Below are 27,587 nucleotides of genomic sequence, written 5' to 3' on the forward strand. Positions count from 1 at the left end.
GATGTCTGCTGTCCACACGCAGACAAACCTGCCTGGGTTAAACCCAGAAGCAGGCGTGTTGGAGCCGGGATGCAGTCCCACTCTGAAAACCGAGTATTTTTACTCCCCACCCGCCCCCAACCCACCCATTCTTGGGGGTTAAAATTTACCACCTAGTCTCTGAAATGGAGCTTAGAACCTATGACCTTCTGGCTCAGAGGTCAGAGTGCAACCACTGAACCAAAGTTGACACCTAATGAGGATAAGGAATTTGAACTCGGGGATAAGAACAGGATGGAGGAAAGGAGAGTCAGGCTGCATTTAAGGAGGATGCAGCCTCCAGATACTATTCCACCCCTTCCCCACCCCTATAGAAAACTGTAAACAATTTTACAACACCAAGTTATAGTCCAGCAATTTTATTTTAAATTCACAAGCTTTCGGAGACTTCCTCCTTCCTCAGGTAAATGTTTTGGAGGCAGCATAGATCATATGAGGACCTTACTGTTTGCATAAGAAGAGTGTGCTTAACTAAAGAGGTAATGGGGCAGCCCTGTCATCTACTGTAGGAGGACCCATCTTCCTGCAGTGCTCTCTCTGTGGCTATGAAGTTGATCACCATGCTCAGCTTTTATGGAACAAGGTCATTTCAGGTGGCCACGGGCAATCTGTGCAATATTAGACAGACTGCAGTATGGGCGTGCATTCATCAGGTCACTGATGCCCTTTCCAGGAGAGCTGGGCAGTTCATCACCTTTGGCATCACAGCGAGGCAACAGTGAGATCGGGCTATCCATTTTTAGAAGGTTGCTGGCTTCCCCAAGGTCCAGGGTGCAATCAATGACACCCGTGTTGCTTTATGGGATCCTACAGAACATCCTCTGAACTACCTCAACAAGAAGGGCTCCCGTTTCCTCAATGTACACATTATGCACAACAAGGATTGTGCAAGGATTCTATGGGGGTAATTTTAACCCCCAAAAACGGGTGGGTTTGGGGCAGGTGGGCAGTAAAAATAGTAGATTTTTGGAGCGGGACCGCATTCCGGCTCCAACACGCCCATTTCCGGGTTTAACGCAGGCGCGTTAGGATGCACGCACGCAACCGTCACCTGGAAGTCCCACCGGCACTTGAGGGCGGTGGGCCGATATTTGAAGGGCTAATTTAGGTACTTGAAAGACTTAAGGTGATTTAACTTTTTGTGGATTCTGCAACAGAATTGAATTTAACTTCTACTGAACGAGTCTCCCGTGGTTTCTGAAACGTGTCATCTAAACGGAGGCAAGTTGCAGCCGAAGCTCATTTGGACCTTTAAAGCAGTGATTGACCACATCTCACTGAAAGGTGAGGTATTGCAGTTGGGCACTCAGTTCTCGCAAACAAATCTTTGGGTGGTAGTTCTTTGTGTTTAGACTGAAATTTCTTTCTTGAGACTGAGAATTCTTGTGTTCAGATAAAGTTACCTACATTTTGGAGCCCCTCAAACTGACAAGATCAGGATGGGGTGGGCACAATGGATCTATTCCACACTACAGCTCAGGAGGAGGCACATCACCATCCATGGCAGGCACGGCACCTGGGATCTGCAGGTGCACAAGACAGAGATGCACAACAAGGACCTGGAGAAGAGCAGAGGAGGGGATCAGCGGAGGGGCAAGGGCACAGGAGACACGTGAGAGGGTCTACAGGCAGAGGCCTGGACCTCTCTGAGGAGCAGTGCCTACGCAGGCTCAGATTGAGTTGGCAGGTGGACGCAGATATCTGCAGCCATCTGTGGGTTGCCAGTCTCTCCACCTCTGACAGCCAGGCATGTAACCGCCCAACTGATATCCATCGCCTCCTCCTCTGCATGCCAACGGGACTATTTGTAGCGGCCTGGCTCCAGTTCTATTCCTCTCCTTTGCATTTTGTGCTCTCTTCTCCTACAAGGGGAGAAAGAACAGACATGTTAGTGACTGAACGTGATGCATTGCTTTGGGTGAGGCTGACAATGAAACAGATCCATCAGAGGGTGACTATCCGACAGATTCATCACATTGCATCAGGATTGGGGTGAGTGGCAATGGTGGGTTCACAAATGGGGAGGTGAGGAAGTGCACAGAAAGTCAAGGTAAGTTGATGAAATTTAAGTGATGTGGTGGAGTAGGCTTGGCAACACAGAGTGGGGGGGTGGGTGGGGGGCAGTTCTTTTCTCAGGATGTAGGTGAATCAGCAAATATACTCACTTTTCCTGACCTGGTTAGGTCATTAAACTGCTTCCTGCATTGAACCTATGACCTGCCCAGCTCCTAATCCAACTCTGGCCAAGCCTTCTTAGTGGCAGAAGCAGGTCAGTTCCGCCTGTCAGGTGGGTACAGGACCTCCCTCCTGCTTCTCACAACAGCCAGTTACAACTCAAGGGAAGCGTCGCTGAACCAGGATGCTGCCTTGGCATAAATGATGCTGCGTTTTCATTGCACCTCCTTTCTCCTTCAAAATCAATTTTTGCACTGGCCCTTTAAAGACTCCAGTTCACAGCACATCATGCGGGTGCACAGTACGCCCACTGCGCAGCTTGGAGACATGAAACTGGAAGTAAAATTAATGGCCTTCAATCCAGTTGCGATCACTCAAAGCAGAGCGCAAAAATTATTTCCTGCTTTCCCACGTGACCAATTACCTACCTGCTGAGTTCCTGCCACCATGTTAAAATCATATCTTATGCATCAATGCGAGATATGCTGGAAGTTGTCACAATGCCTTCATCCTTCGAAATTTGGCTCTTCTTGACCACTTCGGTCTAGTCCCGGCTCCCATGGATAATGACCCAACCAAGAATGCCCAGAATAACAGTAGGGGAGCATTACAGAGAGGTACATGCCTCTACAAGAGTGGTCATCGAGAGGACCGTTGGGGTCTTAAAGGTCACGTTTTCGAAGCCTGGACAGGTCTGGAAAGGCTCTGCAGTATGTTCCAGATTATGTGTCCTGAATAATTATAGCCTGCTGTGCCCTTCACATTTAGGTCAAATTCCTCTGTTAAAATCATTAACTGATTAATTCAAATGTGTTCATGACCTTGTTAAAATAGTGCACAGAAATCTCAACCCTCGCCCCACCGTGGTGAGAAACTGACCTTACCTTTTTCGGAAATGCAGCACTGCAGAGGGACGGAGAACAAGTCTGAAATAACAAAACCATCTTTTTTGAATGTATAATCTATCAAAGGGACTTTAAAACAGCTTAGTGGATTTCATTCAGCAAATAACAAGGAAATCAGATCTCCATGGTTGTAGTCACAAACAGGTAACATTTCAGCATTGACAAAAATTGACTTAAAGATAGCGAGAGCTCTTCAGAAAAATGCTTAGGAAGTGTCCAGTACCACTTGATGCTTTTATTACTGAAACCTCAGACGCTAACACCAAATCCCAATCATTGAGTTGGCACAGTCAGCATGAAGAAATTCAAACCATGTGAAGACTGGAAAGTCCAAGGTATATACCCAATATTAGAAAATTATTGAAATAGAGGTTGAGGGAAAATGATGCCACTAAAATTCACTGGTAATTCTGATTAGTATTTGAAGATCCGTTGTACAGTTGGAAGTGTAAAAGCTACACTTGCTGCCTTTTCTGGCAGTTCAGTCAGCAGATATCACATGGAATTAATCCCCTCCAGTCCCCAACAAGATCTTTGCATTCCTGTTATTCTAACAGTTTGACGGCATAATTCAAAAGAGAAGCTGAATGTAACAGGTAACTGATGTAACTGATATCAGACCAGCCTACCACCGACGAGGTATACTGGCCCGGAATTTGCTCACTATTTCCAGTGCATCACCAGCATTGGAATGGGGTTTCCACTTTGTGAGGCCTGCAAATTGGGATGGATCCTGTTTCTGCAGAGTCAGCAACTTCAGGAGACGAAGGGAGAAAATTAAACAGGAAAACAACATTAAAATTTAGAGCTTGCAATATTTTAAACGGACATTGCCATCCCACTGAGGAATGTAAAGAGGTGAGAACGTATCTGTCATGGCAGCTTTTAATACCAGTTTTTGATCTAAAGTTCAAGGACCCTGAAAATCCACAGGTGGGACTCATTCTGGTGTAAATGCTGGGATGTGCCCACTCACAGCCTCCACCACAGACCCCACTAAACTTTGTAGTGCCATGGGAGGGGGCATGAGTAGTTGGATTTTGGCAGTTTGGGGGCATCGCCCCCCCGAAGAGTTCAGAATCACCAGCTGAAGCTTGCTGGGCAAGGGGGCGCCAGGTTCCTCCACTCCAGAAAGGGGACGACTCTGCCTCCCAGCGGCCTCCTGTATAATATTTGAAAAAGACGATTTTGCATCCCTCATTTTCGGAGGACAGGTCCCTTTCCACATTTGTACCCCACCTGCCCACCCCAACTCCCAATCTGCCCTGTTGGCGAGGTATGTCTGGTGAGACCAAACATGCTTTCACTGACCCAACGTCAGCTCCCGACTGAAGGGGGAGTCCCTGCCCTCAGCCCCAACCACCACTTACATCAACAGCCTTGTAGGGGCAAGTGGAGGCTCAGCCCCCACATGGCTATCCTGGACACTTTGCCCCATGGCTTGTGACCTGGCATATCCGGGTCCTGGTGGATGCTATGGCTGATAAGCAGACTTCTGCCAAGCCATTTGTGGGGGTCCACTGGAACAGCCATGCATTATTGGCCCCAGCATGTTTAAAAGGAAAAAGAAAGAAAATCCATTTATATAGCACCTTTCACGACCGCAGGACGTCCCAAAACGCTTTACAGCCAATGAAGTACTTTTGAAGTGTAGTCACCATTGTGATGTAGGAAACACACCAGCCAATATGCGCACAGCAAGCTCCCACAAACAGCAATGTGAAATGACCAGATAATCTGTTTTTAGTGGTGTTGGTTGAGCATTAAAAGATCATATTACGAACATAAAAGTTGTATCATTTAGAAGATGGCAGACTTGTAGTCCACAACTTTCCTGGGTCCTTGATAAAAAGATGGGCCCTGAAATTCCATGAGGGATCCCTCATTCTTCTCCGTAATTCCAGGGGGAGACCTGTGAAGCCCCCAGAGAAACAGTCGAAACAGTTCAAAATGACAGGTTTTTCTTGATGGGTTCCACTGGTCTCCCACTGAAGTTGTGGCAGGAAAACTGGGAGAACCCCCGGGGAATTTTACAGCCATGTTTTTATGTCTGAGGGTTGCAGTTTGCAGGCTAGAAATCATTGATAATGTGGTGCTTTCGAAGGAAGCTCTAGCTGATCTCTACCTGCCAAGACAGCGGAACAGTAGGTCTAGTGAAGGCAAATGTCTACTCAAGTCACTGCATTTCAAAAGCAATTCATTTCCTGTAATTGGTTGAGATGTTTTGATGTGATAGGAGGCTCTATAAATGAAAGTACTAGAGTGATGAGGGGTTTCAGTTATCTAGAGAGACAAGGGAAGCTGAGATTGTTCTTCTTAGAGCAGAGAAGGTTAAAGGGAGATTTAATGAGGTGTTCAAAATTATGAGGGGTTTTGATAGAGTAATTAGGGAGAAACTGTTTCTGCTGGTGGGAGGGTCGGTAACCAGAGGACACAGATTTAAAATAATTGGCAAAATAGCTAGACGGGAGATGAGGAGAGTTTTTTTTACTCGGCAAGTTGTTCTGATCTGCAATGCATTGTCTGAAAGGAGGGTGAAAGCAGATTGAATAGTAAGTTTCAAAAGGGAATTGGATATCTACTTAAAAAGGAAAAATTTGCAGGGCTATGGGGAAAGAGCAGAGGAGTGGGACTAATTGGTAGGTCTTTCAGAGAACTGGCACAGGCACGATGGGCTGAATGGCCTCCTCCTGTTCTGTATGATTCTACGACTCTATGGTTCTAAACTGCTGCTGAGAAATGCCCTATGAGAATACTGTGGACCAATTAATATGCATCATCTACATTCCCCCAAAAATTGGTGTTTGATCAGTTTGATTTCTCTGTCCCAAGGGATCGCTTGGTTGCATTTCTATACATCATTGAACAAAACTAACGCACTCCCACAAGTGAGAGAAAAGTGCTTGAACCTCCTGCAAGTACTCTAAATAAACTGACAGTCCAACTGTGGGAGTGTGCACTTTGGTGTGGGTGCACTTCCTGTCACACAAGGCAGGATGTGCCATTCACCGCGTGTCAGTCGATTAAACTGTTATCCTGATCCAAATAAGCTTTTTGCATCGCAGCACACTGATAATCACAGGGGAGCAAGGATAGCCCTGTTTACAGATGCAAGAAGAATCCCATTTGTTTTGAATGTGCAGATATTTGATAAAGAAAGAAAGATTTGCATTTATATAACACCTTTCACAACCTCTGGATGTCTCAAAGCACTTTACAGCCAATGAAGTACTTTTAAAGTGTAGTCACTGTTGTAATGTAGGAAACGCAGCAGCCAATTTGCTCACAGCAATGTGATGATGACCAGATAATCTGTTTTTAGTGATGTTGGTTGAGGGATAAATATTTGGTAGGACACCAATGAGAACTCCCCTGCTCTTCTTCCAAAAGTGTTGAGGTGTGTTTTATGTCCACCTGAGAGGGCAGACAGTTTAACATCTCATCCAGAAGACATCACTGGAACGTTAGCCTAGATTTTGTGTGTAAGTCTCTGGAGTGGGATTTGAATCCATTGTGTTTAACTCAAAGGTAAGAGTGTTACCACTGAGCTACAGCTAACACCTGTCACTAAAGTGAAGTAGAAACATAGCAAAATAATTTGTTCCAATTGTAATTCAGGGTAAAAGGCTTCCTTGATATCAGAGATAACCTTGCATTTTTGTATCCCTGTCTGCAGCAACAATTCTGTCACTTTGTGTGGGGAAGAAAATCATATTGCAGACAGTGGGCTGATAATTGAAAACTCAGTTCACACATACATCTTTCCACTGGCGAGGATATAATGTTGTGAATCTAAACCACTTTTATGTTGTATTAAAAAACATAAACGAGTCAAAAACACCCCACCAGATATGACCTCATAACATCTTCAGAATGTACAGGATAAACAACGGCTTGTTGCAAATGAGTACACACTACCCATGATTCTTTGTGCAATGACAGGAAACAGCTAACAGGAAATTGTACAAAATAGTGAACAGACATTTGAGTTAATTTCTTTCCAGCTACATGTCGTGTAGCAAATTATCATTTTATTTTTAAATTGAAAAATTAAAAATACTCAAGAAAGAATTATGAAAATCACAGTGTTGAGGTAAAAATCAGATCAGCCATGATCTCACTAAATGGCGGAGCAGGCTCGAGGGGCTGAATGGCCTACTCCTGCTCCTATCCCTTATGGTCTTATGGTTTTATTATGGGGTTATGTGTAAACTTTTAATACTTACAGGTGCTAGAAGGTGCAGTGGATTAGCTCACGGACCTTTCACCTCAGAAACTGAGTTTAAATCCAGGCTAGACTGGCAAGGTCAGAATCTCCTCTATTTGTTGGCCAAATGAGATGAGTTTGGTAATCCCAACCCACTTCTGTGCAGGCGAGGAGTCACAACACAAAATGAGAAGTAAATTGACAACCTTACAAAAAGAGGCCACAATATCACCGATGTGGGAAACATCATGTGGGTCACACTAGCACATAGAGAGTGTCTTCTGAGGTTGAAGCTGAGGCCACATTGAGGTAGAACAGAGGGAAGTTTACACTGCACTTTACAGTATTATACCTGAAAATGGGATCGCTTGATGCTGACACTGGTCCCCAGAGTAGGAAAGTGCTCCATTTCCCAATGCACTACCTTGAAGACTATAAAATTCATACAAAAACTTACATTTGTATAATTTCACGCACACAAAAAGGGGCAGTTTAAATAGGGCACAAATTAAAAGTGCAATGTATGTAGTTGGGGTGACTAGCATAGATGCATTTAAGGGGAAGCTAGATAAGCACATGTGGGAGAAAGGAAGAGAAAGGAATGCTGATAGGGTTAGATGAAGTAAGGTGGGAGGAGACTTGTGTGGAGCATAAATGCTGGCATAGACCAGTTGGGCTGAATGGCCTGTTTCTGTGCTGTCGATTCGATGTAATTCTATGTATGCAGTGTTTTGATGCAGGGTGGGGGAAGTGGTGTATTGTTTGGGAGCACAAACAAGTAGGGGCAGAAAGCTCAGATTTGTGACAATGACTTGCTGCACAGTGAGTTGCTGCCTCAATCAAACCATCAGGTCGAGACAATGAGTGAAGGCCAGCTGCTTCTCTTCACAGAGAGAGGGAAAATCAGGGGAGTAGTCATCTCAGGCCAGTCTTGTGCATCTCTGAACTGCCAGCTCACAGGGTGGCATTAATAGAGCCTAGAAGCAGTCTGGGAAACAAAGCATGGCTCAGAGAGACAAATGGGGAAAAAATGCAAATAAGGCCAAAAACAAGTTAGAAAATTTTACACAGATGATAGTGTGATGCCCGTAAGGTACAAGCAGGCTTTGGTTCATGGCCTGTCCTCAGCTGAGGAGGCAGGAGAGGAATTACAATTGGTCTTAGCCAACTTTGTCCTCCTGCTTTGGGGAGCTGAGAATCTACCAAGCTTCCTGCACCTGATTGCAATCCAGTGACCCCAGGTGGTCGTGCTCATTGATTGAGGACAGGATTCTGCTTTGCTTTGATCCTCCCATGGTGAAAAGCTTGCCAACACTCAAGAGTCAAGACTCACAGCTGAGTAATGGCCATTTGGGCAAGGTAGTGGGGGCCAACCAGTACCCATGGAACAATATCCCATCAGCAAGTTAATGCATTCAGGAGTTGCCTAAGGGAGAAAGTGACTAGACAAAAACAAATGGCATGGCAGGCCATGAACTGATCATTTCACCAGAATGATACTGGGGCTAAAAGGGTTAAATTACGAGGACATGTTGCATAAACTAGTCTTGTATTCCCTTGAGTATAGGAGATTAAGGGGTGATCTAATTGAGGTGCTTAAGATGATTAAAGGAGTTGATAGGGTCGATAGAGAGAAATTATTTCCTCTGTGGGAGAGTCCAGAACAAGGGGGCAGAACCTTAAAATTACAGCTAGGCCGTTCAGGGGTGATGTCAGGAAGCACTTCTTCACACAAAGGGGAGTGGGAATCTGGAACTCTCTCCCCAAAAATCTGTTGAGGCTGGGGCTCAATTGAAAATTTAAAAACTGAGATTGATAGATTTTTGATGGGTAAGGGGATTAAAGGTTATGGAACCAAGGCGGGTAAATGGAGTTAAGATACAGACCCGCCATGATCTAATTGAAAGGTGGAACAGGCTCGAGGGGCTGAATGGCCTAATCCTGTTGCGATGTTCCTATGTAACAAACATAAATCTTGTGAGATCACATGCCGATTGGATCATCCTGTCTGAATTGAACTCAGTCTCTATTGTGATTTCATTAACCAGAACTTTGATTTTACAGTTGACTGTGGTGGGGTGTCTGCTTTGCTTGAACAAATGGCACTGTGCAAACTGTTTACAGATCCATTAAATTAGTAGCAGAATTGAAGCCAGTCCTGGATATTAGCTAATCCCTATAATATTCAGGCAATATTTAAGAATTCCTACTCTCAACAATAGAGCATATTTGTATGAAATGAAAAGAACTCATGCATGCAAATATGCTGGCAAGACAAGTGAATTCTTACAGTCAAAGGAACTTGAGTTCTCAGAGATACAAAACACATTGGCCCTCCATTTATGAAGTGTTAGTTTTAGGGGAGTTGCTAGGCCTTTTTCTGGAGAGAGGGTAAGAATGTTCCACCCTGCAATGTCGCACCCCCTCACCCACCACCCCCCCCCCGCAATTATTAGTGCATTCCTCATCTGCGTGATGCCTAAGTAAATAGTTTATCGCAGCATTGTATGAATGAATAATTACAACAAAATTCAGGCTACAAAAGACCGTCAGTTTTAAAATCTAGTGATGCCATGTCACTAATGTTCTCCTACCATTGGACAGACTGACAAGAGACAATTCAATCTATATTAGCCAATTCTTGTTTACAATCTTATCGATGATTTTGAGGTGGCATACAGAAAATACATGTTCTACAGCCCACAACACAAAAAATCACAGACAGCCTGCAAGGGCCTGAGTCTTCATATAGACTGTACATTTAGGAACAGGAGTGGGCCATTCAGTGCCTGCTCTGCCATTCTATTAAATCATGGCTGAGCTGTACCTCAACTCCATTTGCCCGCCTTAGCTCCATATTACCTTGATACCCTTACCTCACAAAAATCTATTGATCTCAGTCTTGAAAGCTCCAATTGTCCCAGCATCCACAGCCTTTTGGGGCAGAAAATTTCAGATTTGCATGAAGAGGTGTTTCCTGATCTCCATCCTAAATGGCCGAGCTCTAATTTTAAGATTACGTCCCCTCGTTCTTGATTTTCCCACCAGAGGAAATAGTATCTCTTTGTCTACCCTATCAAATCCTTTTAACATTTTAAACACCTAACCACCTCCCCTTGACATTCAAAGGCATTACCATCGCCGAATCCCCCACAATCAACATCCTGGGGGTCACCATTGACCAGAAACTTAACTGGACCAGCCATATAAATACTGTGGCTACAAGAGTAGGTCAGAGGCTGGGTATTCTGCGGCGAGTGACTCACCTCCTGACTCCACAAAGCCTTTCCACCATCTACAAGACACAAGTCAGGAGTGTGATGGAATACTCTCCACTTGCCTGGATGAGTGCAGCTCCAACAACACGCAAGAAGCTCAACACCATCCAGGACAAAGCAGCCCGCTTGATTGGCACCCCATCCACCACCTTAAACATTCATTCCCTTCACCACCGGTGCACAGTGGCTGCAGTGTGTACCATCCACAGGATGCACTGCAGCAACTCACCAAGGCTTCTTCGACAGCACCTCCCAAACCCGTGACCTCTACCACCTAGAAGGACAAGGGCAGCAGGCACATGGGAACAACACCACCTGCACGTTCCCCTCCAAGTCACACACCATCCCGACTTGGAAATATATCGCCGTTCCTTCATCGTCGCTGGGTCAAAATCCTGGAACTCCCTTCCTAACAGCACTGTGGGAGAACCATCACCACACGGACTGCAGCAGTTCAAGAAGGCGGCTCACCACCACCTTCTCGAGGGCAATTAGGGATGGGCAATAAATGCCGGCCTCGCCAGCGACGCCCACATCCCATGAACGAAAAAAAACCTCAATCAGATCACCCCTCAATCTTTTATATTCAAGGGAATACAAACAGAGTTTATGTAACCTGTCTTCATAATTTAACCCTCTAAGCCCCGGTATCATTCTGGTGAATCTACACTTCACCCCCTCCAAGGCCAATATATCCTTCCTAAGGTGTGGTGCCCAAGACTGAACGCAGTACTCCAGGTAGGTTCTGACTAAAGCTCTACAGCTACAGCTGAAGCATAACTTCCTCCCCCTTGAGATAAAGGCCAACATTCCAATAGCCTTTTTGATTACTTGGCCAGATATCAGTCTGTAATAGCCTCGTTTTTGTATTCACCCCCCAGTTTGCTCCTTTCTTTCAACCTCTCCTGAAGGCCCTGGGGTATGATTCCACTAGAAACTCTTCACTACCTTGCCCAAGTGGCCATTTTTTAGAAATGTGCTAACATAGACAGTGTGTGTCAGCATGTTATTTGACCACATAGGCCACCTTAACTGAGAACTGAGTTTAATCCTGTTTTCATACGATGTCCAGACGTGCACTTTCCAGCAAAGGTCACTTCATAATGATCAGGAGTACGATTTGACTCATGCTTGCCCAGGGTTGCAGAGGTCAACTGAAGTGCCTTTACTACAGTGCCAGCCTTTGCTCAGTGGTCGCACTCTCACCTCCTGAGTCATAAGGTCATCGGTTTAATTCCCACTCCAGAAAATTTCGCACGTAATCTAGGCTGATACTCCAGCGCAGTATTGTGGGAGTGCTGCCCTGTTGGAGGTGCGGACTTTCAGATGAGATGTTAAACCCTGAGAGGCTCTGTCTGCCTGCTCAGGTGGATGTAAAAGATCCCATGGCACTAATCAAAGAAGAGCAGGGGAGTTCTCCCCGGTGTCCTGGCCAATATTTATCCCTCAGCCAACACCTAAAACAAATTATCTGGTCATTATCAAGTTGCTGTTTGTGGGACTTTGCTGTGCACAAATTGGCTGCTGTGTTTCCTACATTACAACAGTGACTACATTTCCAAAGTACTTAATTGGCTATAAAGTGCTTTGGGAAATCTTGAGATCATGAAAGGCGCTATATAAATGCAAATCTTTCTTTCCTTACACTAGCTAACCCAATGGGAATCAAACCTTTGACCTGGCTCCACACGGGACAGTGCATTCACCAACTGAGCCAATCTTCAATTTGTCTTAAGTTGTTTGTCCCTTGAGGAGATGCCGTTGGTGACAGATAAACATTTCTCAAACTGTCAACAGCACTCAAAAATAAACGCCCCAACCTCTATACAGCAAAGTTAATGGAGGTTCACTTTTTCGTAGGAACATAGAAACAGGAGGAGGTCATTCAGCCCCTCGAGCCTGTTCTGCCATTCAATTAGATCATGGCATATCTGCATCTTAACTCCATCTACCTACCTTGATTCCGTAACCTTTAATACCCTTGCCGAACAAAAATCTATCAATCTCAGTTTTAAAATTTTCCATTGACCCCCATTCTCAACAGCTTTTTGAGAGAGAGTGTTCCAGAATTCCACCACCCTTTGTGTGAAGAAGTGCTTCCTGACATCACCCCTGAACGGCCGAGCTCTAATTTTAAGGTTTTGTCCCCTTTTTCTGGAGGCAATAGTTTCACTCTATCTATCCCTTCTACTCCTTTAATCATCTTAAATACCTCAATTAGATCACCCTTAATCTTCTATACCCAAGGGAATACAAGCCTAGTCTATGCAACCTGGCCTCATAATTTAACCCTTTTAGCCCCGGTCTTGCAATCTGCCATGTGAGTAACTGTTGTCTTTCCCAGCCCGCTAAATGTGCTGAGCCAGTTCTGTGTATCTGCGTGTTTTTGTCATTACTCAAGCATCATGATGGAAGCACACAGTTACACGAGATTGAGGCATTCCTGGGCCGCTGCAGATCTGAGGCCTTGTTTTCCATTGGCTGATTTCAGCATCGTATAGGAATATTCCTTCAAACAGGGTCGGCAAATTTTTCAACAATTTTAGTAGGAAATCCTTAAAGGCAAGAAAAAAGAATCAGTAATGATGGTTCTTCTGTGAACATGTAGTTGGGACAACACGTGTATGCAGCAGGTTTGGTCTCTGTGTAACTAATCAGTCTCTGACGGACCTATAGGAGATTGGTGGTAGATTTAAATGGAAAGATAGGAGACCAATGAAGGGAGATTATTTTGGCATAATTCTCTCTGGTGCCAAATTGCTTAGAGCTGGAAAATAAAATAACCTTTAGTTACAGATATAAGATCAGATCTGTCAGTCCTGTCTTTTATATCTGGCATATTATATGCAAATCAGTCCTTTCAAAACCTTACATTTTTAAGCAGTGCACTAATGTTTAGGGCTTAGCTGTATCACATTTTTATTATTTTCAGTTGTAATATAACAGAAAGGACAAATCTGTGAGGTTTCAAAGCTTTCTGCACAAGAAGGTTAGCCTGGCAAAAGATACCAGTTTTATGTTAAGGCAAAATCCGATCCCACACACTTCAGTATTCAAACCACAGTTCTAATATAAATCCATCTTTGCATGGATCTAAAGAGATTTCTCCTACTTAAGGTTGCAGTTGGCCATAACTAATTGCATTTTCTGCACTCATGCATAGACATTTAAGGCAGTAAGCCAGAGATTCCCAAGAATAAATAAATGGGAAGGCACCGAGGCATGTAACTTCAAAAGAGACTTGTGTTAACTAGTCACCAACTGTCAAAGTTAACAAAAGTGGACTTTTGTTTAAGCAGCTAGAAAAAGAAGAGAATGTAACATTTTCTGGAGTTTTGCATGTGGGTCAAAGGTTGTCTTTCTCTTTGTGCAGACTGCAGCTGGCAGGCTGGCCACTCTCTCCCCTCCAATCGCACTCACACACTTTGTGTTTCTCCAAAGACAGGAATCTATTCTAAAGAAAAGTGAACAGCTTACAAAAGAATTCCATCTACTGATCTTCTGAGGACTACAGAGACATACTTAAACTGTTTAAAGATATCAGAGTTAAAAGCACACATTAATTATACGAAACAAAAGTACAAGAGCAGTTTTCACGGTTGTGTAAAATATTATGGGGCTGATTTTCTGAGGTTGGGATGCTGACATTGCTGCTTTCAGCACATAGGAACAGGATCAGGCCATTCAGCCCCTCGAGTTTGTTCTGCCATTCAATTAGATCGTGCAGGGTCTGTATCTTAACTCTATTTACCCGCCTTGGTTCCATAATCCTTAATATCCTTGCCTACAAAAATCTATTAATCTCAGTTTTGAAATTTTCAATTGACCCCCAGCCTCAATAGCTTTTTGGGGGAGAGAGTTCCAGATTTCCACTTCCCTTTGTGTGAAGAAGTACTTCCTGACATTTCCCCTGAACGGCCTAGCTCTAATTTTAAGGTTATTCCCCCTTGTTCTGGACTCCGCCCACCAGAGGAAATAGTTTCTCTCTATCTACCCTATCAAATCCTTTCATCATCTTAAACACCTCAATGCGATCACCCCTTAATCTATACTCAAGGGAATACAAGTCTAATCTATGCATCCTGTCCTCATGATTTACCCCTTTTAGCCCCACTGTTATTGGGATGCGTGTTACCAACTGGTGATTTCGGGCAGAAAAGTGGAGGAGGATCCAGCCTATGGGGTCAGTGAGAAAATATACAGAATCTTTGCTCAGGAGATGGAATGGTTTTGGGTAAAGAAAGAGCGTGCACTTCTATCACACCTTTCACGACCTCGGGACATGCCAAAGAGCTTTATAGCCCGTGAAGTACTTTCTGAAGTTTGGTCACTGTTGTAATGTAGGAAACATAGGTGGCCAATTCGTACACAGCAAGGTCCAACAAATAACAATGAGATAATGACCAGATCATCTGTTTTAGTGATACTGGTTGAGGATAAATATTGGCCAGGATGCTGGGCGAGCTCGTCCTGCTCTTCTTCGAAAAGTATCGTGAGATCTTTTACAACTACTTGAGAGGGGGGATGGACCACAGTTTGCGGCAGTAGTAGATTTAGGAATTATTCAAGAGGGATGTGAGTACTGACGGCCTGAGTTTTATTTTCTAAGGGAGGTTCTGGGGAAACGCACCCCGCAGATAAGTCCCGTTCACCCATCACCCCTGTGCTCGCTGACCTACATTGGCTCACGGTCCAGGAACGCCTCAGTTTTAAGATTCTCATCCTTGTTTTCAAATCCCTCCATGGCCTCGTCCCTCCCTATCTCTGTAACCTCTTCCAGCCCTATAACCTTTATTAGCCTTTATTGCAAGGGGGTTGGAGTATAAGAGTAAGGAAGTCTTGCCGCAATTGTACAAGGCTTTGGTGAGACTACACCTGGAGTACTATGTAGAGTTTTGGTCTCCTTATCTAAGGAAGAATATACTTGCCTTAGAGGCAGTGCAACGAAGGTTCACTAGATTGATTCCTGGGAAGAGAGGGTTGTCCTATGAGGAGAGATTGAGTAGAATGGGCCTATATTTTCTGGAGTTTAGAAGAATGAGAGGTGATCTCATTGAAATGTATAAAATTCTTAGAGGGCTTGACAGGGTAGATGCTGAGAGGCTGTTTCCCCTGGCTGGAGAGTCTAGAACTAGGGGGCATAGTCTGTAGATAAGAGGTCGGCCATTTAGGACTGAGATGAGGAAAAATTTCTTCATTCAGAGGGTTGTGAATCTTTGGAATTCTCTACCACAGAGGGCTGTGGATGCTCAGTCGTTGAGCGTATTCAAGACTGAGGTCGATAGATTTTTGGACACTAAGGGAATCAAGGGATACGGGGATTGGGCAGGAAAGTGGAGTTGAGGTAGAAGATCAGCCATGATCTGATTGAATGGTGGAGCAGGGTTTGGGGCCCATATGGCCTACTCCTGCTCCTATTTCTTATGTTCTTATGGTTTTAAACCTCCAAGGTCTCTGCGTTTCTTAAATTCTTGCCTCTTGCGCATCTCTGATTTTAATCGCTCCACTACTGGTGGCCGTGACTTCAGTCGGCATGGCTCTAAGCTCTGGAATTCCCTCCCGAAACCTCTCCGCCTCTTTTCCTCTCTTCCTTTAAGACACTCCTTAAAATCTACCTCTTTGACCAATCTTTTGGTCACCTGACCTAATATCTCCTTATGTGACTCCGTGTCAAATTTTGTTTGATAATCGCTCCTGTGAAGCGCCTTGGGACATTCAAGGACAAATGCAAGTTGTTGTTGTTGTTTCTTTTTTGGCACTTTATTTGGTGTATTTTCTGGCATTTTGGAGCTTAGTGTAATGCTGCATTTCAAATGAAAAGTAATTTATCCTGGAAAGATTACAAATAAGTTAAATATAAAAATAAAAGTGATTGTAAGGATTTTATTAGGAATCTAATCCCAGTTGTAAACTGAAACCTTTCACAATATACATCTATAATAATCCCACAAGGCAATGTAGCTCTCTACCGCATCTGTCCCTGTCCCATATCCCATAGCAAACCAGAGGTAGGTGGGAGGTAGCTTGGATTGATGGTTTGCTGGTTTAACTATTTTAAATAAACAATTTTTTTACGTAGCTTCAGAAAGGATAAGGATGAGTCAGTATCATTGCAATAAAATATCAGAATTGAGGTCAATCATTAACCTGTCTTTTTCTATTTTAAACATTGATATTTTCTGTTTTTAAAACCTTAAACACATAAGGTTAGCAATTAATGTTAATGATGAATGCTTAATACAACCGTAAAGCATTCCTCTGTCTGCTATTTGAATAGAGGTGTTAACCCAATTTAAATAAACAGCTAATCTGATTGGTTCTGACAGCCTCCAATCCTGCCCTCTTATTGATCTGATTGGTTAACAGCCTCCGATCCTAGTGAAAAAAGCTGCTTTTTACTGTGACAAACTGACACACGGGTCAAAACAGGGTCGTTTTGACTTCGTGCGATGGTGTAAAACAGGTGATAGCGTATCGGCAGCACGTTTTACATCTCTCCCCATTTTTATTTCCATTGGTTAAGGCTGGCCAGCTGCCTGTTCCGGCGTAAAGAAGCCCCTGTGATGTTGAGGCCACGGCCTCATTTAAATTTGGCAGGAGAGCTGTGGGGCACAGACAGGCGTCTCGATGCAGCTCACCAGATTGAGGCTTCATGTTCGGGTCAGGGCTACCACCGGCAGCGTAAGTTGTGTGTGGGAGGAGGGGGGTTGCACTGCTGCTCCTCTGGGGCCTACAAGTATAATTCAACACTTACCTTTGGCAGGTTTCTTCCGTTCCATCATCCGTGGAATTGATTGGAGCCTGCACAGCGCACGCTACAACCAGTTCAGACCAAAAATGCCAATCAAAGTCCTATTTACGTCATAGAACCTCAATTTCCATTTTAAAAGGGGTCTATCGCCTGAAACAGGCAGGCTCTTTGGACGCCCGGTGGTAGGCCCCTTTCAAAATGGAGCCGGCTGCATCGCTGGTGTTAACTTGGCGGGAAGGCGACTGTCCCCTTAATACCAGGCAAAGGCAGTGAAAATCGACCCCAATAAGCAGCACAGAGTGTTGTTATATTTCTGCAGAGGGAAAGGATTGAAGGATCTGGTGAGAAGGCAGGTAAGTAGAGTTGATTTTTGAAAAAGGATGGACTTGTTCGGCCTAATGCGGTGAGATTTTTGTGTGGTGTGTAAATCGGACGGGCAGTGAACAAGGGCGTATGTGACGGCTGTCTGAAGGATTGATTTTGGTCCTGGGTCCTCATTATATTGTGGTCGATGAGCTGCTAGTGCGAAAGACCCTCCCTAATAGGCAGCTACCGATCTGGGGGTGGAAATTGGGCTGGCCTTAAAGGGGAGGTGTATTAGCATCAGGAATGAAAAGAAACAGCACTTTAGAAAAGCAGAGAATGTTTGCAGAACTTACAACAGCAACGACGTTAAATTTGAATGCTTTTGAGATGCAAAACCGATAAGCAACTGCCATAACAATGTCTCCCCAAACTCCAAAAATTACTGCAGCTGAGAATCCTATCAATTTTGCAGGAAATGGCTGTCTCCTGACTTGTGTTGTTCATGGTTGGTGGGCAGAAGCAGGAACTGACAGGCATGAGGTAGGCTGAGACAGAAATGGCTTTGGGGGTCCTATTTGTGTCATTTGAGCCTGATTTGCATATTTATATATTTGAGCCTGATTTGCATATTTATATATTTGAGCCTGATTTGCATATTTATATAGTGTGTGAGTCTGCCCCCTGTTTCAGGCAGGTGCTCAGGCCACCCAAAAATCACCGGTAATTCAATACTTCCATCAGTCGCATAATTTTTATGTGCAAACGGAGCACTGGGAACATGAAAATCACCTCTGTGGCCTTTTCCGAGTCCTGAAAATTCTAATGTTAGATTACTGTAAGGTGGTAAAGAGGCTGTTTTAATTTTCAAAGACACTTTTTTGGCGCAAACAAATTCAGTAACAAGATGATGTCAGGTCACCATCCACGTCATTGTACATCCCTTGGTTACAACCACCTGGTGGAACGATATCCCTGACATTTTACCAGGATTACACTACCACTTTAAAGCATGATGATATTAATTGCTTTGTAGACAAATGAAAGTTATAGACCTAGAATTTGGAGCACGCCCGAATGGGGCCGCTCCAGGGGCAGTGCAGGCTGCATTCGTCTCATGGGGCCGGTGGCAGGACCGCAAGAAATTGGTCTGTTGGCCTCATTAGTGCAGTACCAGCGGGTGGTGGGCTCCAGTCATGTCCTTGGAGACAACTCGCCAGTTGTGGGGGTGAGTGAGATCGGCCGGCTGGGATACCGAGGGCAGCAGGTAAGTCTGGGAAGGGGTGGCGGGGGTGGTGGAGGGGAGGCAGTCGGGTATGGGGAGGAATGGTGGCTGGCAGCAGCCTGCAGTTGCACTGTGGAGCTGGGAGGAGCACTCCTGCATTCAGGCAAGTAAAATATTTTCCCTTTAAAGGCTACTGCGCGGCTGAGAATACTGATTGCAGCGGTCGGTCGTGAACCATTGTGTAGGAAATGAGTCTAATGACGTTCAGGTGGGCACCCTGGACCACCTCAGAGCGTTCTAATCAATATAGCATGTGGCGCACTGCTGGCGTAGGCTGAGTGCACACACGGCACACGCCATTTTAGACCCATCAGTGCCCGTTTTTTGCGATTTTTAGGCTGCATTGTTTTTGAAGTAAAGCTGAATTGTTGTAGTATGCAAATATACCAATATAAATCTGTCATAAATAATCTCAGGGACACATCCAAATCCTGGTAACCTTGTTCTAGTTTTACACTGAACATAGAACTGATTGTTTGGGAGTGTTTGTGCAATGAAATATTGACTTTGTATCAGAAGCAGAGCCTTTCTAGACCTAGCCTGAAACATAAATGCATCCTGTCGCGTTAATCCACCAGACGAGACACTCGCCACTGTATCACTAGGGATGAAATACTGATCCTCTTGGTCTGGGTAAGCTTGGTAATACTGCCAGGCAGCACTGAAGTATGCACACCAGTGGACCACCAGCAAAAACAGGCACATACCATGGCAATGGACCACCAGGGACTGGGAACCTCTCTCAAGACCACCAAGGATAAAACAAATAGAAGCAGACATTCAAAAGAATGCAAAACTTTCCCAACTTGCTGCAGTTTGGGAAACTTAATTTAGCTTTTATCCTGGTTCATAATTTGACTCCACTCCTCTGGTCTTATCCCAGCTAACCATACTTTGGAGAAGATATAATCAACAAAAATGTCATTTGATTAATACATATTTACAGCAGTAGGGAAAAATACAAACAAAATATAACTTTAAAATAACATTTACTGATACATGTATCACATGTACTCACATCAATGGATAACACAGTTTTGATTTACTCTTTTTGTAAGTATGGGTCTCAGTATGTGCACAGATCCAATAAAAGCTGTTAGCTGTAGCTCAGTGGTAGCACGCTTGCCTCTGAGTATGAAAGTTCAAATCCTGCACTAGAGACTTGTGCATATAATCTTGGCTGGCACTTCAGTACAGTATTGAAGGAGTGCTGCACTGTCAGAGGTGCTGTCTTTCAGAAGAGACTTTCAATGTTGCCCTCTCAGGAGGGTGATAAAGATCCCATGGCACTATTTGAAGAAGTGCAGGGGAGTTCTCCCAGTGTGTTGGCCAACATTTATCCTTGAACGAAACTCAAAAACAGATTATCTCATTAATTATTTCATTGCTGTTTGTGGGACCTTGCTGTGAACAAATTGGCTGTCACGTTTCCTACATTACAACAGTGACTACACTTCAAAGGTACTTCATTGGCTGTAAAGTGATTTGGGATGTCCTGAGGTCATGAAATGTGCTATATAAATGCAAGTTTATCTTTTAAAAGCTTCGGTTAGGTTGTAGTCTGCACACTTGTGTGGCTGAACTATCTTTGGAGCGCAAGGCATTTCAATCTAAACACATTACATCCACCCTGAACCCATTCCAACTCTGTGGGAACAGTTGGCATCTTCCACTTGCAAAGATTTTTAATTTTTCACCAACGTTTCAGCTATTGTAATTTCAAATGATGAATTGAACTAATAATAATGCACCTGTTGTCCTTATTGGTGACCTGCAACGAGGGGATGGTATTGAAGGAATGGCGAAAATCAATGAGATTAACTTTTTTTACATAAGATGTATTGGGTGCCATAATGACTCTAGATAAAAGAACTGCCTGGTGCTGTAGAATCTAGGATTGTATGGCACAGAGGGAGGCCATTTGGCCCATTGTATCTGTGGCAGTGCTCCTAAGAAGCTAGCCAAGTGGCTCCAGTTCCTCATAACCTTTCACATTTTTCTTTATCCACTCCCTTTTTAAAAATTGTTATACTTTCACCACTGTTTCTGGTCGGGATTCCATGCCCTAACAATTCATGTACAAAAAAACCCCTAAGCTCTAACTCTTCACTCTTTTGATGATGATGAATCTCTGGCTGCCAATTCGCCGACCAGTGGAAACATTTATCCCTGATTTACCTTATCAACCCTGAACTACACACAGTCTAGGAAAGTCCTGTGTTCAATTCCTCAGTCTGTACCAAGCAATCTGATCCCAGCCAAAGCAATGTAGCACTATTTGAATCATTGTCCCTGGTCCAGTGATGGGAAAATAAAACAATGTTGCCAATTCTAATTGCGATCCAGTGACCACCGCTGAAAAGTCCATGTAGATCCAAATGTTGGGAGAGACAGGATCTGGTTAGATTCCAATGCCCCTATGTTTAAACACCCCATGAATACTAACTATCTTAGTTCATCCGTGAATAATGGCCACTAGGTTGAGATAGAGGCCACCAGCACCTATGCAATGGGAGCCCAGCGTGAGTCCTGTCCTCCGGGAGAAAAGGAAAGAAACTCTGAAGGAGAAAAGGTTCATAATGATATGAACTGCACTGACGTCGGAGCTCCAGCATTAATTACTTGTGCCACAGAGTGATAGATTGCGACTTGTGCTTATGATCCTCCAGGCAAAGGATTTCCTCTATTTGCCTTGCCACCTCAAGGGGGTAAACCCATCCAATTTATAGTGACACATTCAGGAACAAAATACTCATGACAGCATATCGAAAGCAAAATACTGTGGATGCTGGAAATCTGAAATAAAAACAGAAAATGTTGGAAATATTCAGCAAATCAGGCAGCATCTGTGGAGAAAGAAACAGAGTTAACGTTTCAGGTCGAAGACCTTTCATCAGAACTGGAAGATGTTAAAAGAGTTAAAGTTTTAGAGTAAGCACAGAGCCAGAGAAAAGAGGGGGAGGAGAGGGGAGGAAAAAAATAAAAGGGAAGGTCTGTGATAGGGTAGAGGGCAGGAGTGATTAAATGACAAAATGGTTGATGGTGCCAGGCAAGGCAAGTGGTAATGGAACAAGTAAAGAAACAAAAGATTGGTCAGGAGTAGCTGTAAATGGCAGCAGCAGAACCATTACCAGCACTAACTGACCCAAAACAATGGGAGCAGTGGTTATAATCTGAAGTTATTGAAATCAGTATTGAGTCTGGAAGGTTGTAAAGTGCCCAATCGAAAGATGAGGTGCTGTTCCTCGAGCTTATGTTGAGCTTTATTAGAACAGTGTAAGAGGCAGAGGTCAGAGTGGGAGTGGGACGGAGAATTAAAACGGCAAGTGATCGGCAGGTCAGGGTCACACATGTGGACAGAGCGGAGGTGTTCAGCAAAGCGATCACCCAATCTGCGTTTGGTCTCCCCAGTGTAGAGGAGACCGTATTGTGAGCAGTGGATACAGTATAACTAAATTGAAAGAAGTACAAGTAAATCACTGTTTCACCTGGAAGGAGTGTTTGGGGCCCTGGACGGTGGGAAGGGAGGAGGTGAAGGGGCAGGTGTTGCATCTCCTGCACTCACACGGGAAGGTGCCGTGGGGAGGAGAGCGGGTGTTGGGGGTGATGGAAGAGTGGACCAGGGTATCGCAGAGGGAGCGGTCCCTTTAGAATGGTGAAAGGGGAGGGGAGGGGAAGACGTGTTTGGTGGTGGGATCGCACTGGAGGTGGCGGAAATGGTGGAGGATGATATGTTGAATGTGGAGGCTGGTGGGGTAGATGGTGAGGACAAGGGGGACCCTATCGTGAATCTAGGACGGAAGGGGAAGGGGTGAGGGCAGAAATGCGGGAAATAGGACGGACACGGTCGAGGGCCCTGTCAACTACAGTGGAGGGGAATCCTCGGTTGAGGAAAAAGGAAGACATATCGGAAGCACTGGTGCGGAAGGTGGTATCGTCAGAACAGATGTGACGGAGATGGAGAAACTGGGAGAAGGGAATAGAGTCCTTATAGAAAGCGGGGTGGGAGGCAGTGTAATCAAGATAACTGTGGGAGTCGGTGGGCTTATAATAGGCTGTCAACTAATTATCTATCACCAGAAATGGAGATAGAGAAGTTATGGAAGGGAAGGAAGAGTCGGAGATGGACCATGTGAAAGCGAGGGGTGGAAATTGGAAGCAAAGCTGATGAAATTTTCCAGTTTGGGGCGAGAGCAGGAAACGGCACCGATACAGTCATCAATGTACCGGAGAAAGAGGTGAGGGAGGGGACCCGGGCAGGACTGGAACAAAGAATGTTCCACATATCCCACAAAAAGGCTGGCATAGCTGGGACCCATACGGGTTCCCATAGCGACACCTTTTATTTGGGGGAAGTAAGTGGAGTCAAAGGAGAAGTTGTTCAATGTAAGAACAAGTTCAGCCAGTGGTGGATGGGGACTGGTTGGGCCTCCGTTCAAGGAAGAGGCTGAGTGCCCGCAGGCCGTCCTGGTGGGGAATGGAGATGTAGAGGGACTGGAACGTCCATGGTGAAAAGGAGACGGTTAGGGCCGGGGAACTGGGAACTGTTAAAGTGGCGGAGGGCGTCAGAAGAGTCACGGGATGTAGGTCGGAAGAGACTCGACAAGGGGAGAAAAAATAGAGTCAAGACAGGAGGAAATAAGTTCCGTGGGGCAAGAACAGGCTGAAATGATGGGTCTCCCGGGGCAGTCCTGTTTGTGGATCTTGGGAAGGAGGTTCAAGTGAAGTGGAGAGGTTTAGGGAGGGACATCCAGAGCTTAGGACCTAGTCAGCTAAAACCAATAGAACAATGGAGGCAATGTTAACCCTACCCTCCAGCAGGTGGGCACTGAAAATCGCCCAAGTTACTTACCAGCCCTGGGGCCGCCAGGAGCTGACAGGTTCCGATTTTCATCTGCTCTCCTGAGCAGACAGCAAGGGCCCAAAATCAGGGGGGTCATTTTCAACATATGCACGTCGGGTGCAGATGACATCATCGGGACCCGACTGCAATTTTTACAAAGTGTACAAAAGCGTAGGCCTCTCCTGCTGCGAACCCACTACTCCCTCGATCGTGCGACCTCCGGTGCACAGCCCAGCAGCTGATTCCGACTTTTACCTGCTGTTGGCAGGCAGCCTCTGGGCTCAGAACTGGTGGGAAGTCGGCTGACGGAATTTAAATAAGGCCTGGCAGTTAAAATCCCCCAGGGAGCACGGGGTGAGTTTCTAATAGCATTGAGGGTAAAGAGGAGGCCCAGGAGAATGAGACCCAAACTGCCCTTTGCCCTTGAAAGAAACGGCAGATGAAAATTTTTCAGAAAGTATCTTGAATGATTAGACTGGTTCACCAACAAAATGTGACAAAATATTAGCATACTTTGTTAAATGACATGATGTTGACAAAATATTGACATGTTCCTGTGGGGGTTTTTGGGTACTGTAATAGACGGTGTATGCATGAAATCTCAGCTCCTCCTATTGTATCCCAGTAATAAAAGAAACATTGAGAACCAAATATGTGAAGTCCAACATGGGAGCATCGCTGCCTTGTATATATTTTGCAGTTCTTTTTAAACGTACTCTGTTCCAATAGTACAGACATTAGCCCTCAAGTGGAAATAAGCCCTGTCGTATTTATAGCTAATAATACGAGACCAAAGCCTTTGCTTTGCTGATGGCACTGAATGTGGCTGAAGCCTTTCATCAAAACAGCAAAATTGATTGACACAATATCGAGCTTCACTGGGCTTTGAAGACATATGAAACCAAGGTGGACAGTTAACATTTACAATCAATAACCTTTGTTTTACCAGCCACTGTGTACTACAAGAGCCGAAGCCTTTGATCAGATCAGCAAATGACAGGTCACACAAAGGGTCTGCCTATCTTTACCGGTAGATAAAAACATTAAACCAGACCTGCAAGTGAGAATTAGATGATCAAACCTGTTGTGGCCTGAGGAGGAGCCATGGGAACCACCTGATGGCAGATCATGAGACTGACAAAGTGGATATGGCAACAGTCCCATTTCATTGTCTTTCAATTCAGATCCCCAGAGAGTTCTGTTCTTTCTCTACTCAATTGTTAAAAAAAATTCTGTTAGAGAATTCATTACCTGGTGTCTCCAATGTTAACCAATCGGCAGGAGCATTAGAGAATGGGTTATAGGTACATTAAAAGAAAGACTTGCATTTATATAGCGCCTTTCACAACCTCAGGATGTCCCAAAACACTTTACAACCAATGAAGTACAGTTAAACTGGACTCCTCCGGAGGGTCGCTGCCCTAAGCTTGACATGTATGCTCAAGCTGTCAGGAGATGCGTCAATGCCAGATTCATCAGCCGCACTCACAAGACAGTCCAGAATGTCACCCGAGCACAACGCAACGCCATCAACGCTCTCAAGACCAACCGCAACATCGTCATCAAACCAGCGGACAAAGGAGGAGCCATCGTCATACAGAACAGAACGGACTATTGCAAAGAAGCATACCGACAACTGGACAACCAGGAACACTACAGATGGTTACCCGCAGATCCGACCAAAGAACACACCCACCAGCTCAACAAACTGATCAAGACCTTCGATCCATACCTTCAAAGCATCCTGCGTGCTCTCATCCCATGTACTCCCTGCGTGGGAGACTTCTACTGCCTCCTAAAGATACACAAAGCCAACACACCCGGACGTCCTATCGTATCAGGCAACGGAACCCTGTGTGAGAACCTCTCTGGATACTTCGAGAGCATCCTGAAACCCATCGTACAGGGAACCCCCAGCTTCTGTCGCGACACTACAGACTTCCTACAAAAACTCAGTACCCACGGACCAGTTGAACCAGGAACACTTCTCACCACGATGGACGTCTCGGCACTCTACACCAGTATCCCCCACGATGACGGCATCGCTGCGACAGCATCAATACTCAACACCAACAACAGCCAATCTCCAGACGCCATCCTACAACTCATCCGCTTCATCCTGGATCACAATGTCTTCACCTTCGATAACCAGTTCTTTACCCAAACACACGGAACAGCCATGGGGACCAAATTCGCACCCCAATACGCCAACATTTTCATGTACAAGTTCGAGCACGACTTCTTCACTGCACAGGATCTCCAACCAACACTATACACCAGATACATCGACGACATTTTCTTCCCATGGACCCACGGCGAAGAATCACTGAAGAAACTTCACGATAACATCAACAAGTTCCATCCCACCATCAAACTCACCATGGACTACTCCTCAGAATCAGTTTCTTTCTTGGACACACAAATCTCCATCAAAGACGGGCACCTCAGCACCTCACTCTACCGCAAGCCCACGGACAACCTCACGATGCTCCACTTTTCCAGCTTCCACCCCAACCACGTCAAAGAGGCCATCCCCTATGGACAGGCCCTGCGAATACACAGGATCTACTCGGACGAGGAGGAACGCGATGGACACCTACAGACGCTGAAAGACGCCCTAGTAAGAACGGGATATGACGCTCTACTCATTGATCGACAGTTCCGACGGGCCACAGCGAAGAATCGCATAGACCTCCTCAGAAGACAAACACGGGATGCAACCAACAGAGTACCCTTCGTCGTCCAGTACTTCCCCGGAGCGGAGAAACTACGCCATGTTCTCCGCAGCCTTCAACATGTCATCGATGACGATGAACACCTCGCTAAGGCCATCCCCACGCCTCCACTACTCGCCTTCAAACAGCCAACCAACCTCAAACAGACCATCGTTCGCAGCAAATTACCCAGCTTTCAGGAGAACAGCGTCCACGACACCACACAACCCTGCCACGGCAACCTCTGCAAGACATGCCAGATCATCGACACAGATACCACCATCACACGAGAGGACACCACCCACCAGGTACATGGTTCATACACCTGTGACTTGGCCAACGTTGTCTACCTCATATGTTGCAGGAAAGGATGCCCTGGAGCATGGTACATTGGCGAGACCATGCAGACACTGTGACAATGGATGAACGGACACCGCGCAACAATCGCCAGACAGGAGGGTTCCCTCCCAGTCGGGGAACACTTAAGCAGTCAAGGACATTCAGCCACCGATCTTCGGGTAAGCGTTCTCCAAGGCGGCCTTCGAGACATACGACAACGCAAAATCGTCGAGCAGAAATTGATAGCCAAGTTCCGCACCCATGAGGACGGCCTCAACCGGGATCTTGGGTTCATGTCACGCTACACGTAACCCCACCAGCAGGAAAAAAAGTTATCTGTTTTTAATACAACTGGACATTCTCTCTCTCTCTCTCTCTCTCTGCCTTTCGGGTGTCTGTCTCTATCTGTCTGTGTAATCTGACCCATTGTGTATTCAGTATACTGGGATGTACTGTTCTCCGTGGCTAACCTGTCTGAACACCAACGACACCTTTGATTGGTGTGATTGTGTCCCAGCCTAATATAAGATATGCGATTTGAGAACCTCTCATTCACTCACCTGATGAAGGAGATAATCTCCAAAAGCTTGTGATTTTCAAATAAAACTGTTGGACTATAACCTGGTGTCGTAAGATTCCTTACATAATGAAGTACAGTCACTGATGTAATATAGCAGCCAATTTGCACACAGCAGGGTCCAACAAACAGCAATGAGATAGAGACCAGTTAATCTGTTGTTTTAGTGAC

The 27,587-nt window shown here is 45.1% G+C and overlaps 1 protein-coding gene across 2 annotated transcripts; it reads left to right on the forward strand.

Annotated features, from left to right (window-relative positions):
* Positions 1 to 419: 419 nt before the first annotated feature.
* Positions 420 to 27,445, forward strand: LOC137340831 (uncharacterized). 2 transcript variants are annotated; one of them, XM_068003644.1, is made up of 3 exons: positions 420 to 442; positions 1,197 to 1,323; positions 24,736 to 27,445. In XM_068003644.1, exon 3 carries the CDS (start codon positions 25,219 to 25,221, stop codon positions 26,914 to 26,916), a length of 1,698 nt encoding a protein of 565 aa, XP_067859745.1. In that variant the 5' UTR covers positions 420 to 442; positions 1,197 to 1,323; positions 24,736 to 25,218; the 3' UTR covers positions 26,917 to 27,445. The 2 variants fall into 2 exon arrangements, with proteins under 2 accessions (XP_067859745.1, XP_067859746.1); XM_068003645.1 differs by lacking the exons at positions 420 to 442; positions 1,197 to 1,323 and adding an exon at positions 17,201 to 17,285.
* The last annotated feature ends 142 nt before the right edge of the window (positions 27,446 to 27,587 follow it).

This window comes from Heptranchias perlo, chromosome 22 (assembly GCF_035084215.1).
Source record: "Heptranchias perlo isolate sHepPer1 chromosome 22, sHepPer1.hap1, whole genome shotgun sequence".
Taxonomy (NCBI): Eukaryota; Metazoa; Chordata; class Chondrichthyes; order Hexanchiformes; family Hexanchidae; genus Heptranchias; species Heptranchias perlo.